This window comes from Stigmatopora argus, chromosome 15, assembly GCF_051989625.1.
Source record: "Stigmatopora argus isolate UIUO_Sarg chromosome 15, RoL_Sarg_1.0, whole genome shotgun sequence".
NCBI classification, from domain to species: domain Eukaryota; kingdom Metazoa; phylum Chordata; class Actinopteri; order Syngnathiformes; family Syngnathidae; genus Stigmatopora; species Stigmatopora argus.
The window spans coordinates 8,498,166-8,518,585 of NC_135401.1; the positions used below are offsets into that span (position 1 = coordinate 8,498,166).

General features: G+C 40.3%; 1 protein-coding gene across 5 annotated transcripts; it reads right to left on the minus strand.

Annotated features, from left to right (window-relative positions):
- Positions 1-220: 220 nt before the first annotated feature.
- On the minus strand, positions 221-20,351 carry LOC144089390 (zinc finger protein DPF3-like). 5 transcript variants are annotated; one of them, XM_077620160.1, is made up of 11 exons: positions 20,206-20,351; positions 13,121-13,281; positions 12,939-13,046; positions 9,267-9,391; positions 8,868-8,963; positions 8,259-8,319; positions 7,684-7,725; positions 7,455-7,595; positions 3,103-3,201; positions 2,246-2,947; positions 221-2,071 (listed from the first exon to the last, which is right to left on the minus strand). In XM_077620160.1, exons 1-10 carry the CDS (start codon positions 20,235-20,237, stop codon positions 2,775-2,777), a joined length of 1,038 nt encoding a protein of 345 aa, XP_077476286.1. In that variant the 5' UTR covers positions 20,238-20,351; the 3' UTR covers positions 221-2,071; positions 2,246-2,774. The 5 variants fall into 5 exon arrangements, with proteins under 5 accessions (XP_077476286.1, XP_077476285.1, XP_077476289.1 ...); XM_077620159.1 differs by having other exon boundaries at positions 3,103-3,219; XM_077620163.1 differs by lacking the exon at positions 221-2,071 and having other exon boundaries at positions 2,805-2,951.
- Between the last annotated feature and the right edge of the window lie 69 nt (positions 20,352-20,420).

Below are 20,420 nucleotides of genomic sequence, written 5' to 3' on the forward strand. Positions count from 1 at the left end.
TTTGGAACCTTACTTTATAATTGTACCTGCAAAAAGTGTTTATAATAAGAGTTAAAGCTTCAATGCAGAATATTGGTTATCGAACCCTAATTTGAAACACTAACTCTAATTATAAAACCCCTTTGCAACTTAAACTCTAGTTTAGAACTCTATTGGAAAACAGTTTGACACCTTGCTTCATAACCATTATGCTCTTCCTCTTTCAATCAAATCATATAAACACACTTTTAACCTTTTTTTATTTTTGTAGAATAAAAATAGTTTAACAAAGAACTTCATTCTGTCCATTTTGACATGTATGTACAGCAGAAGATGAAACGAGCACCCGGTGTTGAGTCCATTTCACCTCTTGGCTCCATTCCCAACATGATCACACAAACAGTTCCATCACTGCCCTTCACACAGCGCCGGGAAACGTCATGTTGGTGGTGGGTCTACTGCCGTGTTTTTGTCAAGGTAAAGATGACTTTTGCATTCAGGGTTTACTATTGAGGTCTTGCGCCAAGCTTTAGCCTTTTCGGACAAGATAGCTGACGAAGCAGCTTGTGCATGATGGCTGAAATTGCAAGGAAAATAACTGGCAAGAGGGTCCCTGAGGGAAGAGATGATGCTTAAGCTCAACACGAGTTCAATTCAGGATGGGCATTATTTCATTGATCATTGGCAGCCATTGAAGATGACCAAATTATTTGCTGCTAGCCTCCTAGTTCAAATTAGTCCTACTTTTTCCACAAGATTTGAGCTGACGAGTGACAACTGCCAGTTTCGAACCGACTTTCCTTCAGCAGGGCGAGCAGTCTCTCTCCCAATTGAGCTAAATGCCCAACCCACCTCCCTACTTTGCCACAGCATGGTGTCACTTCTTCACTAGAAGATTCCACCCGACAAGTGACTACCGCCGGTTTCGAACCGACTTTGCTTTGCTTGGCGAGCAGTCGCGTTCCCAATTGAGCTAAGTGCCCAACACACCTCCCTACCTTGCCACAGCACAGTGCCACTACTGCACTTCAAGATTCCAGACGACAAGTGACAACTGCTCTCCCATTTGAGCTAATTTGTTTTGTAGTTGATGCTTTGTCTGCTTTCCTTCAAAATAAATGGCATTTCTCAGCCTGAAAAGATAGAAATGCCAAACGTTACACGCAAAAACTTTCTACACAACGAAATCCGTAAAATTATTGGCTTGCGAAATGGGGTCAAAAATTTGGGAACACCCTGTACATCGTCAATGGCAGCCAAATAACTCCAAGCAAATGCCCATCCTTTTTCATACCTTCAATGTTAAGAGTACACTCCTCAGCCTTCTTTCCACTCACACTCGCACACATACAAAACTGAATTATTGCAGTGTTTCAGCAGCGTTCCTGGTAGTGTGACCCACTCATCATGGGACCCATTACAGCCCCTCTGCGCCAGCTCATACAATCACATGATGCCAGGCCGTAACGAGAAACCGAACAATCGCTGGCAAAGCATAAATGAAGGATGCCTGAGTAGTTTTCCGGCCAGAGGTAATCGTAAGAAGCGGTACGAACGGCACGAGGAAGCATGGTCAAATTCAAGTCAAGCGAAAAACAAAGGTTCAGAGGTCTGCTTGTAGCAGTGGTGGACTTAAATGCCAATGGCTGGGAGTTGGTGGAGGGGTCACTGGTCCAATCAGGTTGAAAGAGGGGGGGGTTATGGCTGTCAGAGCTGGTTTGCGTTGCAGAGCGGCAGGCTGGCACAGTGATGAGGGTAATGACGTCTTCGTGTCACATCGGATCACACAAAGGGCACGTGCTCGCACGGCACGAGTGGATGGGCAAGAAGGGAAGGGCCACGTTCAGGCCTCAACGAGTCTCAAGACTTTGGGTAATCTTGCTAGAGTTCTCAATGAAGGTGGCTCTGATACAAATTCCTCTGCCGCCACCCCTCCCTAAGGAAATCAGTTCTTCACATAGTCAGGGGAGCATCAATGGAAGTTACAGGGCCCAAAAAGGTGACAGGCGTCCAAATATCTGCTCCTCATCGGGTATGCATGGCCCAAATTCATAAAGGCTTGGTAGATCAGCTGCTCCTGTGCTGAGAGTTCCTATGAGACAGAAAAGTGGAGTTAAGGCAACAAAAATGCCAAAAAAGCAAAGATTCAAGTGATTCATGCTCAACAGAAATGGATTTCAGATGTCAAGATGGTGGCAACTTAATTTTAAATTGAATGCAGTTATGGCTTTGTAACAATTTAATTGTTGCCATTGTATCTGCTTACCTTTTACTGACTAAGCTGATTGTGATAAAGAAAAATAAACTCCAACATCTTCCAATGGGTTGCCATAGTCCAATCATTAGGTTCTTCATGTTTGAAAATGAATATAATCCAAGTGGGAGCACAACAAGGTCATATCCGAATCCTTCGTAACGATGCAACTAAATGTTGTTCAAAAACCTCCAAGCAATAAAAGCTTACTTTGTTCAATGTCATGATTGATCCAGTGTGTTGTTTTTGTTATTTGTTCAGACAATATTATGCTCCTTCTGCTCCAAAGGGGGGACTTCAGTTTTCCAAGTCATTAGTTGACTTCATTTATAGATATATTTATAAATAAATGTTCATAAATTAATGTCCAGTAGATAAAAATGCAACATTTTTTTGTCCTGAAGCGATCACATTGTGCTTTCTGCAAAAAAAGTTTAAAAAAAAAAAAAAAGAGAAGCAGCAGATTTTGCTAGAGATGAATCCAGATGTTTTTGTTGTTTTTAGTTTTTTTTTTCCATGTTTAGAGCCCAACGGCTCACGTCTATCTGTGACGGCTGGTAAATCCGTTGCCGTTAGCGACGGACTCTTCCAACTCGTCGTCCTCAAAGCCGTGAAAGGTGGAGGCATCACTTTCAGACGTGGTGGCGAAGAGCTCCTCGGCGCCACCTACGTGGCCGCCACCACCGCCGTCCTCCTTCTCCTCGCCGCCATCAGCTGGCTCGTAGGACAAAATGGAGGAGAGTGAGTCCGAAAGATACAAAAGGGAAGTTAAATAAGCTAACCGCCGAGGAAAATAATGCATGCTCTTATTTTGAAATCATCATAAAACAACCAAATAATAATAAAAACCAAAAAATGCTCCAGCTCACTTGTGCATTGGCAGATTGTGCAGGGCTTCTTTTCCTTGGCATTCTGACATTTTTCACAGTATCTGGTTGGAATCCTATTCCCGATTGGAGCCTTTGGACCTGATAAAAATGTAAACACTTGTTGACAAAAGTGTTTACATAAACAAAAAACTATCAGCAGATATTTAGGTAGTGACTGTCAATAACACTACCCCTTATTGGTTTCTTGTGGAAAACCAGAGAATATGTGGACGTAAAGATTAATATAGATTGTTTTTATTTTTTATTTTTCAGCACTCAAAGGATGGAAGAAGGCTCCATATGATGCTTGATGCCGTTAGATAAGAACAGTTTAAATCAAGGGTGTCGAACTCGGGTTGGTTGTATATATATGTATATATATGTATATATATATATATATATATATATATATATGTGTATGTATGTATGTATGTGTATGTATATGTATGTATACAGACGCTCCCCTACTTACGAACATTCAACTTACGAACAACGGTACATACGAACATGTCTGCAAATTGCGTTTAAGTCCAAAAATGTTCGCAAGTCCAAAACGACATAGTAGAGGAAGGCTGTTTCCCTAAAAAACGACATAGTATAGTATGGCTTTTCCCCATAAAAAACAACATAGTATAGTATGGCTTTTTTCCTTTACAAAACGACATAGTATAGTAAGGCTTTTTTTCTTAAAAAACGACATAGTATAGTATGGCTTTTCCCCCCTAAAAAACGACATAGTATAGCATGGCTTTTTTTCTTGAAAAACGACATAGTAGAGGAAGACTTTTTCCCTAAAAAACGACAGAGTATAGTATGGCTTTCCCCCCTAAAAAACGACATAGTATAGTATGGCTTTTTTCCTTTAAAAAACGACATAGTATAGTAAGGCTTTTTTTCCTAAAAAACGACATAGTATAGCATGGCTATTTTTCTTGAAAAACGACATAGTAGAGGAAGCCTTTTTTTCTTAAAAAACAATATTGTATAGTAAGGCTTCTTTTCTTAAAAAACGACATAGTATAGTAAGGCTTTTTTTCTTTAAAAAATGACATAGCAAGTAAGGCTAAGAGAGTCGGAGAATAAATCTGACTTCTGATTCTTCACCTTCTAGTTGTTGCTGTGGTCCATTGGCAAAATCATTGGGTCAGAACATGAGGCGGGAATCAGGAGTGAGTTCAATTCCACTCTTTGCAATTGTCAAATTGTTTATTGAGGTAATGAAAAGGATAAATACAACTTCCAACTTTACTGTGGTGCAGTGGCAAAGACAATGGGTCAGAACTTCAGGTGGACTCAAGTTCAAATCAGAAGTGAGTTTGATTCCACTCTTTGCAATTCTCAAATTGTTTATTGAGGTAATGAAAAGGATAAATATAACTTCCAATCACCTCATATCAGTGGTCCATTGGCAAAGACAATGGGTCTGAATTTAAGGTGGACACAAGTTCAAATCAGGAGTGAGTTCAATTCCACTCTTTGCAATTCTCAAATTGTTTATTGAGGTAATGAAAAGGATAGATATAACTTCCAATCACATCATTTCAGAAGTCACTGTGGTCCAGTGGCAAAGACAATGGGTCAGAACTTCAGGTGGACTTAAGTTCAAATCAGGAGTGAGTTCAATTCCACTCTTTGCAATTCTCAAATTGTTTATTGAGGTAATGAAAAGGATAAATATAACTTCCAATCACTCAATTTCAGAAGTCACTGTGGTCCAGTGGCAAAGACAATGGGTCAGAACTTCAGGTGGACTCAAGTTCAAATCAGGAGTGAGTTCAATTCCACTCTTTGCAATTCTCAAATTGTTTATTTAGGTAATGAAAAGGATAAATATAACTTCCAATCATGTATAGGCGGGCCGCCTCGTGGTGTAGTGGTTAAGTCACCTGCCTGCGACGTGGGTGTCGAGGGTTCACGTCCCGGTGTCGCCAGTCAACGACTGTATGGCGTCGGCAGTCGGCCGCAGGCCGACTGTCGAACGCCACCAGGAACCCCCCCCTCCCAACTGTCTTCCGGTCAGCCGAAGGCTGACCGGAAATATTGTTTTGCTGAAAAAAATGACTAAGTCTTTATTTGAATGAAAAAAGGATTACCCATTTACAGAACTACTAGTGTAGTGATTAGTCAAACGAGAGCGGGATTCGAACCCCAGTCTCCCACATGGCAGTTAAATCCACTGTCTGACCCATTGTCTTTGCCACTGGACCACAGTGACTTCTGAAAAGATGTGATTGGAAGTTATATTTATCCTTTTCATTACCTCAATAAACAATTTGAGATTTGCAAAGAGTGGAATTGAACTCACTCCAGATTTGAACTTGAGTCCATCTGGAAGTTCTGACCGGTGGTCTTTGCCACTGGACCACAGTGACTTCTGAAATTGAGTGATTGGAAGTTATATTTATCCTTTTCATTACCTCAATAAACAATTTAAGAATTGCAAAGAGTGGAATTGAACTCACTCCAGATTTGAACTTGAGTCCACCTGAAGTTCTGACCCATTGTCTTTTCCACTGGACAACAGTGACTTCTGAAATGAAGTGATTGGAAGTTATATTCATCCTTTTCATTACCTCAATAAACAATTCAAGAATTGCAAAGAGTGGAATTGAACTCACTCTTGATTCCCACCTCAAGTTCTGACCCGATGTTTTTGCCACTGGACCACAGCAACAACTAGAAGGAGAAGAATCAGAAGTCAGATTTAGTCTCCGACTCTCTTAGCCTTACCATACTATGTCATTTTTTAAAGAAAAAAGCCTTACTATATATAGTATGTTGTTTATTTAAAGAAAAAAAAGCCTTACTATACTATGCCTTACTATATACGTATATAGATTTGGCCCCCGGGCTGCCACTTTGACACCGGTGGTTTAAATGGTTGCTTGGTTGGTTAGACAGATTTAAAGGGAAAGGATAGCCAAAGTGTGCTATAACAATATATAACAGATAGACAACAAATATATAACTGATTTGATCAAATACTATGAGGACTTTGTCTGCTTGCAAACTTAGGAGTCAAGGTAAAGTGGATATTTTTTCTTCTGTGTAATTGTTGTGACCTGTTTTTTTTTTTTTTATTTATTTTTTTTTTTTTTGTGTTTTTATGGTTTCATATTGCATGAGAGAACTCGTGGTATCTGGTTCTCCTTATGGATGAAGACGATGAAACTTGGCATGTTAATTTGGTTAATAAAGCTTATTTTGATTAATCAAATATTTCTGTGTAATGTCTCGCTCTGTAAATATTCCCTATTGAGATGGAAACACCTGCAGCTTATAGTCAGGTGTGTTCTAAAGAGCGGAAATTACAGTACAGTGGTACCTCGTCATACGACCGTTCGTCATACGGAATGCTCGTCTTACGGGGGAAATTTCGATCGAATAATTCGCCCGTGATGCGGTCAAAATTTCGTTATGCGACCAAGCCAGGTGGCCATGGCATTTTTTTTTGCATATCTTTCGTGTACGTATAACAATATTTACGAGCACCGGATGAGCTATTCAGACCAGGAAACGCACAACGCCCATGCGCGGGGAAAAGAGGGCTTTCTGGGTAATGAAGTATACTCGTGCTCGCAACAGCATCCCCGGGGATGCGAACACAGATGCTACAAGCTAAAAGGAGCCGCTAGCCAGCGCCCCCGAAGCTACCATGAGCAGCGGGGCGATCGCTGATAAAAGACTCTGCTCGTTGGCTGCTCATAAGAACATCGGGGGCACTGGCTCGCAACAGCATCCCCGGTAGAAACTCTATCATAGTCGCCGTTCGAGGGGATGCAAACACAGATGCTACAAGCTAAAAGGAGCCGCTAGCCAGCGCCCCTGTAGCTCGCATGAGCAGCGGGGCGATCGCTGATAAGACTGCTTGCTGCTCGTTGGCAAGTGGTCGTGCGTTCTCCGATTGTGAGGACATTTGTGTGCATCATTTTCGGAATATTTTGAAGGGAATAGTACGACAGCAAACAGCCCATGGATAGCGAACGTGAGGGTGGAGTGTTTGTTCTGTTTACGAGTGCGTCGTGTTGAAATCAAACCGAAGCCCCCCGCCCCTTTTGTGCGTCTCTCTCCCCTCGGCGAAATCCGCCCAATTTTAGTTAGATTAAACACTTTATTTCTATTAAACCACTCGTTATTTATTACTTTGTCAATATATGGCGAATTATAAGAAATAAAACATTTTTTTCAATCCAATATCCTGTTTTTGGTGTTTTTTTCAGAGAGTTGGAACGAATTAATTTGTTTCCCATTCATTTCAATGGGAAACTTTACCTCGAGTTACGAGAAACTTGTCATACGAGCTCAGTCCCGGAACGGATTAAGATCGTATGTCGAGGTACCACTGTACTTACGTTTGTGTCTGTCACTGGGCTGCACAGATGGAGACCTGGAAGGCACAGAACTCTTCTCCCCGGATCTGTCCTCCTCTGCCAAGTGGGAATTGGTATAGTGGTAGCTTAGTCCCGTACGGCTCCTATAGCGTTTCGCATAGACTGTAACACACAAACACACATACGGTGTGTGTCATTGTACACGCATTTTACATTGAAAAAAAACATCTTAGTAGTTAACTCATGTTACCTGAGGTTGATGATTTGGAATTATTCCTTTGCTTGTATCTGTCTTCAAAAGAAGGAAAAATTTGATTTTTTTTGTCTTTGATGGTTCATACATTTAAGCAAAGATTTGAATAGGAATAAAAGTTTTTTTTTTAAATTAAAATCGAGTAAACGTTCTTTAAAAAGGAACAGCAGTCATGTAGTTACTGAAGCTGGTCACACAATATGCTACCAATAATAGGCCATTTTTTGTTTGAAATTTCAATGCCCCCAAAAAATAATTAAGTGTTATTGGAGGCCATAACAAGAATGAAAATAAACGTGTTCATTGAATTCCAAAGGCTTGATACACTTTCTTCCAATTGTATATGGAGCCAAGCTGCTAGTACAGTATATGTAATAGAACAACAGCCAATCAGGATGTAGTCTAGATGCTCCTCACTGGTCGGTGTTGGTACTTCAACTGATAACGGTGTGTGAGGTTTTCTGTGTTCATTTCAAATACAATACAAAATACCTATAAAAGCATTAATGAGTTACGAGTCACATTCAAAAAAAATATTTTAGGATGCGATCCGGCTCTCAACATCCACTTACTGTCACAGACATATGGCTTGTCATCATCCAGATCTGCCTTTCTGCGGCCTGAACCCCGACCCTAAAAACAAACAAAACCACCCATCAAGGTCAAATACCTTGAACATAGGAGCAGAGGCACACATGCTAATGTAGTCTAAATATTTAGAGCACAGGTGTCAAAGTGGCGGCCCAGGGGCCAAATCTGGCCCACCGCATCATTTTGTGCGGCCCGAGAAAGTAAATCATGAGTGCCGACTTTCTGTTTTCGGATCAAATTAAAATGAAGAGTATAGAGGTATATTAAATTTCCGGATTTTCCCCCTTTTAAATCAATAATTGTAATTTTTTAATCAATTTTTTCTGTGTTTTTAGTTCAAAAAATCATTTTGTAAAATCTAAAAATATATGAAAAAAGCTAAAAAAAAACCATTGTTTTTGATCTATAAAAAACTGAATATTCAGGGCTTTAATCCAGTTCTTTTAATCCATTTATTTAAAAAAAATCTAAATATTATATCTAAAATGGTCCGACCCACGTAAAATCAATGTGACGTTAAAGCGGCCCGCAAACCAACCCGAGTCTGACACCCTTGATTTAGAGTATCTACTTGTAATGTAATAGCTTACCCTTCCTTTACCCCGGTGTCTCCTTTTGGGAGTGTCCACCTCGTATTCGTCATCATCATTGAAAGCATCTTCTGCTGCATCTGCTTCCAGAACTCTCTGCCATGAGGGTATAGTATATATAGTTTTAGACACTTTACCTCAAATCTGCTTATGCTTCGATTTAAAATTGAAATACTGAATTTTGTCTTACATTTGGAATGGGATAAAACAACACAATTTTCCAATCTAAAATTTCCAATGGCAATTATTTTCAAACACAGCCCAATTTAGTTTTTCTTATTTGCTGTAAAGAGATTAAAACAAATAAAATAGAGCTGCCAATGTGGTGATTATTTAGTGCAAAATATGTTTGTAAAGCTGTTACAGCAGACCACATCAGATTATTATGACTGAAGGCACCTGTATCTCGAGCAAACTCTCCTCATCGTTCCGGGAATTTCTCTTGTCTAGACCTTCACCACGCAGCAGAGCTTCTAAAGTTGTGCTCTGGGTGGGCACCGTGTCCTTGGACATGATGCCATTGTCTGCAGGGGAGGGGTGGGGAAAAAAAGCATGAAGAACAACTCAAACTGCAACTCAGTTTTTACACAAAGCTTAATTTGCACATTGTCATACCACTGAAGTCTGGCATTGTTGTACTCTGCAAGTCAGCTTTCAATAAGCATGTGTCTGATGTTTATCTTTTATTTGTGCTTCACTTAAAAAAAAGCAAGTAGTAATTTGCTCAAGCATCTGTTTGCTATTGTGTGAGTTTTCCCCTGCAACAAAAATCTGTCGCAACCACCACTTTCAAGTCAGTCTTTCTTCAGAGGAAAGGCGGCGTCAATAATGCTGCACCATTTTGTTATTGCGCTGGGTTAAGCACCCTGGAGGTGCATTGCTCGGACGCGGAGCACATCATGCAGATCTCGCCTCCAACAAAAGAAACTGTGTAGGAGGAGGCAGGTGGAGAATGAATAAAAAGCTTGGAGACCGAACACCTCTTACTTAAAAAGTCTCTTCACTACGGGGACGGTGGGGAAAAAAATCTTGACGTATTTTTGGGAAGAGGACCAACTTCAAGCACATGCGTTCTGCAGCACAAGCAACGGAGGGCTGCATAGGTGAGGAACAAACACATAACTCCTCTGCAGCCCCTCACCATTGTGTCTGACTTTCAACTCTCCGCGACGAGACGAGACGGGGGCCCACCTCCCCTCCCCTCCCTCGCCGCTAACCCATGGGAGCCGGTTGGCTAAAAATAGAGCCGGCAGCAGCCTGCAGCACGGAGCTGATTGTGCATGCAGCCCAAGTCACTACCACACCATCAGCGCGACAGCAAGCTCGCTCGCCTTAGCACAACTTTGCCTTGTGCTAATCCACCTCTGGCCAGATGCAGAACGTGCTAAGAAATCTTAATGACAAGTTCAATCAATGCGCGAGTGTCGCCTCCGCTGGGCTCTCCCTGACACAGCGCGCCGTTGTCGGCAGAAGGCTGGGGGGCTACGGAGGGGAGGAGGGATGGTCTCAGAGGAAAACAAAAGGCAACAATCAGATGTGTTTGGGAAACAAAGGCCTGTTCAGATGCTATCTCTCCAGTTGGTTTTTCACTTACGAAACATGAAATGGACAAGCCTAAGCTCAACTTGAACACGACGTAAATAGTACATCCTTTTAGTCTGTGGGCCTTATCACTGTTGAGTTACTGTAATAATACTATTTGTTACATTATAGCCGTGCAAGGCATTACTCCTCTGGAAAATATCATCATAATACAGCCTTACACCACTCTGAAGTGTATTTTTGTCAGTCTCAATCCACAAAGCTAATGTATGAAGAAACACTACACTTTACGCCAAGGGTGTCAGACTCAGGTTGGTTCGCGGGCCGCTTTAACGTCAACTTGATTTTACGTGGGCCGGACCATTTTAAATATAATATTTAGATTTTTTTTTTTATAAATGGATTAAAAGAACTGGATTAAAAGCCCTGAATATTCAGTTTTTTATAGATCTAAAACAATATTTATTTTAGCTTTTTATTATTATATATTCTTAGACTTTGCAAAATGATTTTTTGAACTAAAAACAGAAAAAATTGATTAAAAAATTACAATTATTGATTTAAAAGGGGGAAAATTTGATATACATCTATACTCTTCATTTTAATTTGATCCTAAAACAGAAAGTCGGCACTCATGATTTACTTTCCCTGGCCACACAAAGTGATGCCGCGGGCCAGATTTGGCCCCCGGGCTGCCACTTTGACACGTGCTTTACGCTGACCAGCATTATTTTCTATGAGGCATCGCACATTTTGTAACATGGTTGTATCCCAGTGAACATCATGTCAAAAAGACTATATCCATGGGGAGCAGACAGAAGGAAAAAATAAAAGGAATGATCAACAGAAAGAATATTCGAAGAAGTGATGTCACTTCAGTTCAAAACTGCTACAATTCTGCAGTAAGCAAGCAACAAATCTGATCTTTAAGGTGTAGCCAATAATTTGACGGTTAAAACTAATCACAATGGCTCAAACCATAAACTGGGCAATTTTATCAAATGTAACTCATACTTAACAACCCGCCAAATACATTTCTCTCCCATCTTTGAAAATAGCCCAATTGGGCAGGTTACCAATCTGGAAACGCTGTTGGCAACTATGTCACTGTTTGAAGGCTGTGTGGAGTCCAAGCTGGCACCCGTTGCTTTAGCAGCAGCTATGTGGCTAGTCCTATTTTCTAAATTCCTTTTGAAATGTGCTTGCATACCTTTGCAATAGATCAAGGTGGTGTTCTTTTTTTCCCCATTAGACAGTGCGAATGGCGGATCGATCGCTAATACGAGGAGTATATACACTACTTCTCGTTGGCAAGTCGTCGTGCGTTATCCTATTGTGAGGACATTTGTGTGCATCATTTTCTGAATATTTTGAAGGGAATACAAAAGCAAACAACCCTCGATAGGTTGCATATGAAAGTCAGGGTGGAGGCGTGGCAAATAGAACCACCCCGGGAGAAGAAAGGTATCAAAATTTAAAACAAAATTAGAATTAAGTTTAGTGTAAGGTTAGATGAAATTTATTTTTGAGTGTGTCTGCATCATAATCCAAGTTCATTTTAAAAAAAAATGTTATATTACGAGCGCGATGTCGTGCAAAAAGTCTTCCACCCCCCTCTCCCTCTCTGTCCCACTCTCTTTCCCCTCAGCGAAATCAGTCTAATTTTAGTACTATTAATCACATTTTAGTACTATTAAACCACTAGTTATTTGTTACTTTGTTAATAGATAGCGAATCAATTATGTTTTTCCAATCCAATATCCTGTTTTGGGGTTTTTTTCAGAGGGTTGGAACGAATTAATTGGTTTTTAGTTCATTTCAATGGGAAACGTTCATTTGAGTTACGAGTAAATCGCCATACGAGCTCAGTCCCGGAACGAATTAAGCTCGTATCTCGACGTACCACTGTACGTATGTAAATATTACCTACAGAACATTATGTGTTGTCTTGGGTAAATCAATCACATTGTAACAATTATCAAAAAACTTTTCAATCGCAGGACCAAGTTGTGATTTACCAGAGGTAAACTGTTCTACAGTGAAATATAAATGAAACAGTTAGGTTTCAAATTAAACATTTATGTTAGTGAAACATCCCAGTGGGTTTGCAAGCCTTGGACAACACAACCTAATTGAACCAAGAAACAGCTTGCAAGACACACGAGGAGATTAAAACGGCCTTAAAAACAGACCGAATTAACTGGTGGGTGAATCTTAACGTAAAATCTCAAGAGACACCCAGGAAAAGGCCTATCATTATTCCATAACATTTGTTATTAAATTATACGCTCCCGTATGCGGTGCTATCAGCTACGGTAAATCTAATTAGGTGTTCGCTTGACAAAACAAGTTCCCCAGCTGGGTAAATATGGCCACACTTTGTGTGGAGAAATTACTAGCATCTTTATTTGCTGTACAAACATTCCAATACAAAGTATCAGAGTCATTTGAGTGAAATTGTTGTAGATGCTGCTTAAAAACCACTGATGAGATAAAGAGATATTACATCTTGGCAGGCAGCATACTTACCAAGTTTGAGTCCAAAAATGCCAAGGTTGGGGTCATTGGTGGTGTGAAGCCGTCTCTTTTTTCGCCAGCAACGAGCCGGATACGTATACATCTGGCCGGCCGCCATCCCTGTTAAACCATTGGACATTTGTAGAAATATAATCATCATTTCTGTCATGTTTGCAGTGTGCGTGTTCCCATACCTGGGCTGCGGTGATGGCGTTCCATCCAGATATAGCAGTTGTTCTGAGCCACGCCGGTTTGCGAGTCGAGGAACGGCAGACGGACACTGCGCTCAGCGCAAAGACGGGCATTGTAGCTGCGGCACTGCTCAATGGCATCCTTATAGAATTGGTCACCCAACCTGATGGGGAGTAGAAGTTGGTCACAAGTACGGAATAGAGTATAGTATTTCACATTTATGTATTACTATAGGGAGGCCCGAGTAGTTAGTGCGTCAGCCTCACAGTTCTGAGATCGAGGGTTCAATCCCTCCTGTTTGGGTTTTCTTAGGGTACTCCAGTTTCCTCCTCCTACATGCCAAAAAAATGCATGGTAGGCTGGTTGAACATTCTAAATTGCTCCTAGGTATGAGGGTGAGCGTGAATGGTTGTCCCTCTCCTTGTGCCCTGTGAATGGCTAGCCACCAATTCAGGGTAAACCTGTAGTAGGCTGGGATAGGATCCAGCACCCTCTGCATCCCTGTGAGGAGTGGTTTGGAAAATGAAGATATTTTATAATGTACACTAAAGTCATAGTAGAAATTATGGTGCGAATCAATGAAGCAACAGAAACAAAGTAGTGAATGTACAGTGGCATCAATGTCTCAAATTCAATGGAGTTAATTGATCAACTCCACGAGTGTGTTACCTGTCAAACCACAAGTAGACTTTCTGTAACATGGAAAATATCAGTCCACTCAGAACTGGACAAAGACTGTCCCAAAACTAGAAATCCCAAAGACGAAAACAGAAATTTCTTCAAGCCCTAGACTGTCATTAGACTAACACCTAAAAATGTATTCTTGAAATATACGCAAGACTGATCTTGAGTGTACAACATAAGCCGTAAGTACGCATTTTCAATTTCAAAAGAAAAAAAATCATGCCGCTGAAAGGATAATAGCCAATGACAAGCATAAAAATGACAAATTGTTTCAATTGCCCTGCTGATTACACATTGGTAGAGAGCTTCTGTCGTACAAAAGTGACCATTTATCATGCGTGTTATTGGCTCGTTTCCCATCTGGCTCATATTAAGTGTTTGCTGTGACAAGAGAGCAGTTAAGACTCTCAGACTTAGTTCCACTTTCCTGAGCACCACTGAGACTTTGGCTGTCCCTCAGTGTTTCCGTGTTAATATTCAGAGTGGGATGGCGAAGGATATTTCACAGTCAAAACCTCAATCTCTGCCACATGCCTGCTATGGTAATTAGCCTACTTAATTAATCTCGGCCGAGAAGCACGCACAAGGGCAGGTTCTAATTTAACTATGTCAAAGATGGAGGGTAAACGCTGGGGGCTCCAGAGAAGGTATTCTAGGTCCGATTTCTATCCTCTTTTCTACCGGGTGAGGCTGACGGGTCAAATCGTGGCCACCAGTCGTCCTAGTTGCAACATGGCATCCTCGTGCCGTAATGGGTTGCCTCCACGTGTTTTCAATTACAACAGTAGGACGACAGCCATTTTGAAGGCAAAGTAATGAGCCGATGGCGGCGAGTCGAGTCTGGCATCGTTAAGTGGACCTGGGGAGGCGGAAGCCTCGCTTGTCCTGCTCTCACCCCCCTTCCCTGCCTTCAACCCTCGCTCCTGACGAGACAATGTGCAGCAGATGAACAGTCGTGTCAGGAATGCTGCCCGCACAAAAGCCTTTTTCCACACTGCCACTTGGACAAAGGCGCAGTGTGTGTGAGGCCATTGGGAACAAGTCACAGGTACACTAAGATTCCAAGATGGCAAGCTGGGGGGAAAAACACTAAGTATTTGACTAAATCTGCATCTGCATGATGAGGAATGTCTTTCATTATTAGCCTATAATTGGGGTGTAAACCGCCAATTTCATAACATTATGATACGACATTGAATCTTTGACCACGGATGCCCTATTTGGCAATATTACAAAGTCTGCCACAATTTGATGTACGAATGATGGTACACGGTCTTTTGGTTGCCGATCTTTTGGTCGCCCGGAAGGTTATTGATAATTACCATTTAAATCATTGCTCAAATTCCCCAAATACAAACTGTGAATGACTATTTAGTCATACTTAATGCCCTATTAATTATTAGGCTAAAGAAAAGCTCCAAATTTCCCATACTTTTATTGTTTTTTGTTGGAGAACTTGTTAAGACCCTGACAGACGTAGCTTCTTAAAGGGACAACGCTTGTACATACAAACTCATACACTCACACGTCGGCTCAGTGAAACTGCTCATGGCCATTGTTGGCTTTTATTGATGCGTAGACCGTGTTGTTTTACCTTGTTTTGTCGCCAGTCTTTTGGTCGCCCATTGTCGCGGTCCGGGCGACCAAAAGACCGCAACCAAAAGACTGGCGACCAAAAGACCGGCGATCAAAAGACCGGCGACCAATCGACCGCACACAACGAATGATCCAGACATTTTGCCTATCGTCAAAATTTATATTTAGGGTGAGGTATGTATCAGTTTGTATAGTATTCTCGGTGTATGTATGTTTAATCTCATGTTTTAAAAAAATTTCAATAGCAATTATTATAGGGTATATTTTTTTTGCAATAGGTGGAAAACTGAGAGTGGGCACAACAAATCTTGGAACTTGGAAAAACAAAACAAGAAACCATCAATTGAGTGTTAATATTACACAGTCAATTAAAAAAAAAACCAAATGGGCATCGAAACCATGCAATATATTTTGTTCCCCTTCAGATACACATCAAACTCCAGGCTTTGCCCTTCACTGCCATTCCTCGACATCAGCACAAGTTACTGATGGAACGCGACATGACATATCGGCTTACAAAAGCGCAGACCAGCTGTAAACGGTCCCTGAAGTGGACTCAGCTTGGAAGGCGCACTCAAAGGGCATGCCACATGGAAGCAGAGCTCTTGAGACCACTTGAGTTGAACATCGGATACTAATCAGGCTCAGTGACTATGCTTTTGGGCAGGAGCGGACTGTCAATCGAGTTGAGACAATAAATATGTGGTTAGAAGTCTATAGGTTGATGCAGTCTACTCTGAGAAAAGTGCCCAAGCCATAAAGTGGGAGATCTTTCTGAGCTACAGATTGAAGTGATAACTTCTTCCCTTTTACTCATAAATATATAATATTTTGGACTGAAAGCTTGGGGTTAAACGACTGTTTTGTAGTCTACTTTAAAACTGACCTCAGTTTTTTAAAGGGCTCTAAATCAACAAGAAGCTGAATGTTGTCTTTGAACATTTATTTTTATAGTTTTGTTTGTGTGATGACCAATGTCTGCAATATAGACATCATTTTATATCCAGATAAAGGTGTTTCTTCATATGGTTATGCATTAAAGAAGTGAATTTGAAAGTAACAACACTATTATGGAATACCAACAATTGCTGCATTTAAGGAGCACTTATAAAATCGTTTCAAGTTTAAAGTCCAACTTTGCCCGGCATTTGCTTCATCCTAAGCATTTCCACTGCTGCATGGGATTTACCTTTCATTTTCCCACTAAATGAAGTGGTTCTGTCACAGCCAAATTACTTTTTTGTCACATTTCCATACCGTAGACAGTGCCAAAACTAAGTCACAAATTGGTATGGTTGAATGAACCTTTCACTCCGCCTGTGCCGTGTGCTACACAACCTTCTAATAATGCAGTTAGCGTGTGCATGAAATGGAACAAAAGAGAATCTTGTAGTCAACGCTGGGCCTTAGCTATCAATGGTCCATTGCCGTTACATGGTTGCACTCATAATGTGACAATGTGTCAGTGCTCATTTTGTAAGTCACTTGCATTTTAGCATGAACGCTCTTCAGCAAGACCCAAGCGACAACAAGTCACAATTTCTCATTTAATTTAGTTGCAAAGGTGTATCGCTCATTCTCAGGAAGTTGCAGCTCCCACAGCCACATGAAAAAAAAATGCAACCATATATTACTACAACAAAGTACTACTTCAGAGAGCAGACTTATTCAAAGGAGGTATGTTAACAGGATATATTTTACAAGTCATAATTAGATTTTATTATTGAATAAGAAAAAAAAAAACTAAAACACTACACTGCAGTGGGGTTGAAACATTTTAAGCACAACTGCAACTCATGATGGTGTAAACATGCAAAATAACAGTTGATTGTTCCTCCAACAAGCATTCATTATGTGATAAACTTTTTTTTAAAATGCCAAAAAATGACAGTGATGTAATGCATTCACCTACAAGAGTACAAAATACACAATCATTCAAAAGTTTGGGGGGACCAAGAAAACTTGGAAAAAAATGGAAATGAGGGGAAACATTATTTCTACTCTTGTGATTTATAGCTATATTTTGTATTCACTATTAAACGGCGGTGTATGAATCACAAAAAAATGAGTTCAACATCAATGTTGAATTTTTTGGTAGCTCAATTGTTGCATTTGTTCTCCCTTTATCCCCAATTAATATTAACACTGTGCATCCCAAAAAAATAAAAAGGCATTTTCTACTCCAATGGTTTTAAATAGTAAACAATCAAATCTAAAATTGCTATGAAAATGTTATGAACCATCCGTGCTTTCTTTTGACTTTAATCTCTCTTTTCAACATGGATTTATCCGAATGTGGGTAATTTATGAATCACAAGCAAACAAAATATTTTTATACAACTGCATAACCAGTTGATTATTCTCCATTCATAATCTTGAATGTCAAGTCTGTCTTAAATTATAGACCTCTTTAAAAGCACCATAAAAGTAGCTCAACAAAACAATCAGCTTTCAATAAAGAGGAACAGCTCCAATTAAAACTGTTAACCGCAAACATTGATTTTACAGTTAAGAAAACTCCAAATAGAACAACACAGGTGATATTATTCCACTATGTTAAATAAATATATATAGAACTGTCTTTTTATTCATTGCTGAACTGATTGACAGGTTACACGGGGTGAAGTCGCTATAATGTCATGTCTTCCCAATAAGATGCCATTTTAGCCAAAGAAATGACTAAATAACCAATGGAAGACTTAAGTTGCATATTGAAAAATAGGTATTAAATTAATTATTGTCTGCCACTAAAAACAAATACATCACACATCGCAAAGTCTCTTCACCAGCTCAATTTTAAACCATTTCCCTGAAGTGAATAGGCTTAATAAAGAAAAAGATCACACTGGTCCACAGGAGCAACATCCAATTTGCATCAAGCACTACCAATTAAAAATCTGACTAAAGTGTGAAATGAAGTCGGAAACAAAAAGTTTAAAATGGCTGATTAAAAAAAAAGTTTTTACTTTCACTTTGTTGTACCATGGCGAGACAAGAAATAATTACTTTAAAATACCAACTTGATATGGGGTGTGTCATAATATTAAAAGAAATAAAGTTAAAATTCAGTCTGAAAATACTTTAATTAAAAAAAAAAATTAAAATATTTACCCTTTTACAATCTTAAAATATTTTATCATCTCGTCTAAGTTAAAACTTGATTTTTTTTCGGTTTTTATGGGATTTTCTAAAATTTACTAACACATTCAAACTAGTGAGACGTTTCACTTGCATGAAAAAAACATGTTATATTTTACGTTCATTTAGAGTAGTTTTTATTTACAATTATGATGGTGTTGAAATCTAGTCTTAACATTTGAAAACTTCATAAAGTGTGAGTTTGTCGCTTCAAAACAAGACCGATTTGCTATGAGAAACTCCAAATGTTGTGGAAATAGAAGGTATTAACGGGATTTTGTTGAACTCTCACCATCAAGTGCTGCTGAGCCGTTCGGCTGCCAACAAAATGGAGCGGATTGCACAACTAGTGATGAATGCACAGGCCACTAAACTGAGATTTTCTGCGCGATAGGAATAAAGGTAAAGTGGGGGTTGTCATTGTTAACGCTACCCACAGAACACAACTATACATCCCTATAAAATGATTCGTGACATTACAAGGCCACAGGCTGTTTGCACTAATCCATAAATGATATGTTGAATTACTGCTTATGGATTGTCTCCCCCCATAGTTGCATGTGTAAATTGGCAAATTCAACACCCATCCCATATGTTGTGCAGCAAGAATTTTGATTCCCAATCACAAAATCAGTGGAAATGCACTGTTGGGGGGAAGATGGAAACATGCACTGGCAACAATGGTAAAGTGGCGAGGTGTGGTGAGGACCACCATTCTTTCGGCTAGGAGGGAATAAGCAAAAGAGACAGCTTTTTTTTTTTCTGAAGAAGAAGCAGATGGTTCTCCTGCTTGTGCCCAACACTTCCTCCCTGTTGGAGCATCTCTCTGACAGATGGGCCCAGGATCCTGGACCGGACCAGGATAATCTCTCAAACACTTCCACTTAAAGGTACAGTGGATCACGCCTGTTTTAGTTGCAAGAGGACCATAATGATGATGACTGTGGAAATCAAGACCAGGTTTTTAAGATTCTATGTGTACCATTGAGGCAATACCCATGCACGCTAACAAAGGGTAGTAAGGTGGAATGATGAAGCATTGGAGGAATAACCATGGGTATGATTGCAGGTGTAGTTTTTGCAGAAATTTGCAGTCTTTTTTAGTTTTTCTACCTCAGTGTCTGTGCTGGCACTTGGGTCGATTTTAGCCTGCAAGCATGCAAACACAAAATGCCGCCTCCTCCTCCTCCTCCCTCGCCGGTTCTTGACCACGTCTGCGCTCCGACGAGCCAAAGTTGACATGTCGACAAATCGCAAAAGTAGAAAGCACTCTCGGAATGTCACTTGATATTCCGCCGTGTGGCTTAACAAAAAAGCAACCGAGTTTAAGGGGAGGAAATCGCCTTTCGATTCGTCTGAAAGCGGCGGAGAGTGACCGCGTCGACACTTTGCTTGGCGAAAATAAAATATATAGGCGATGAAGGGGTCATTCTATGAAGAACTCAACTCATGTCACGTTTGTAGACGACGCCTTAAATTCTTGTGGAAATAAAACAACTATACAGTGGCTACTTTGCCATGCAAGAAGTACAGCAACATGAAATTAGACAGCGTTAGCAGCCGAGCACTCGCGATCGGGACTCGTATGCACGAACAAATAGCTTAACCAAACGAGTTAGTTTCAAAATAATCCATCCCAATTTGTCCAAAAAACATTTGAATGACTTACGCTTTTAGTGGATTCTGAATGACAGCCGCCATTTTGCCACAATGTAATGCAATATCGGCGTCTTGCAGTTCTGAGGGAAACCTATGGAGGCGGACCAATCAGAGTTGGAGCAGAATTCGTCGTCCAATAAAACGCGTGGAATGTGCGGACGGGGCGTGGCTAGTTGGGGTAAACTGTCAAAATAATTTTAAAGGGTTTTCCCTTCACTATACATT

Excerpts from the sequence above, each read along its gene's own strand:
- LOC144089390 (XM_077620159.1), bottom strand. The coding sequence starts at position 20,237 with ATGGCGGCTGTCATTCAGAATCCACTAAAAGC. Across the intron at positions 3,220-7,454 it reads GCCCAGTGACAGACACAAAC|TGTTTACATTTTTATCAGGT; the intron begins GTAAGTACAGTG and ends TTTGTCAACAAG. Across the intron at positions 2,948-3,102 it reads CACAATCTGCCAATGCACAA|CTGATGGCGGCGAGGAGAAG; the intron begins GTGAGCTGGAGC and ends CCTACGAGCCAG.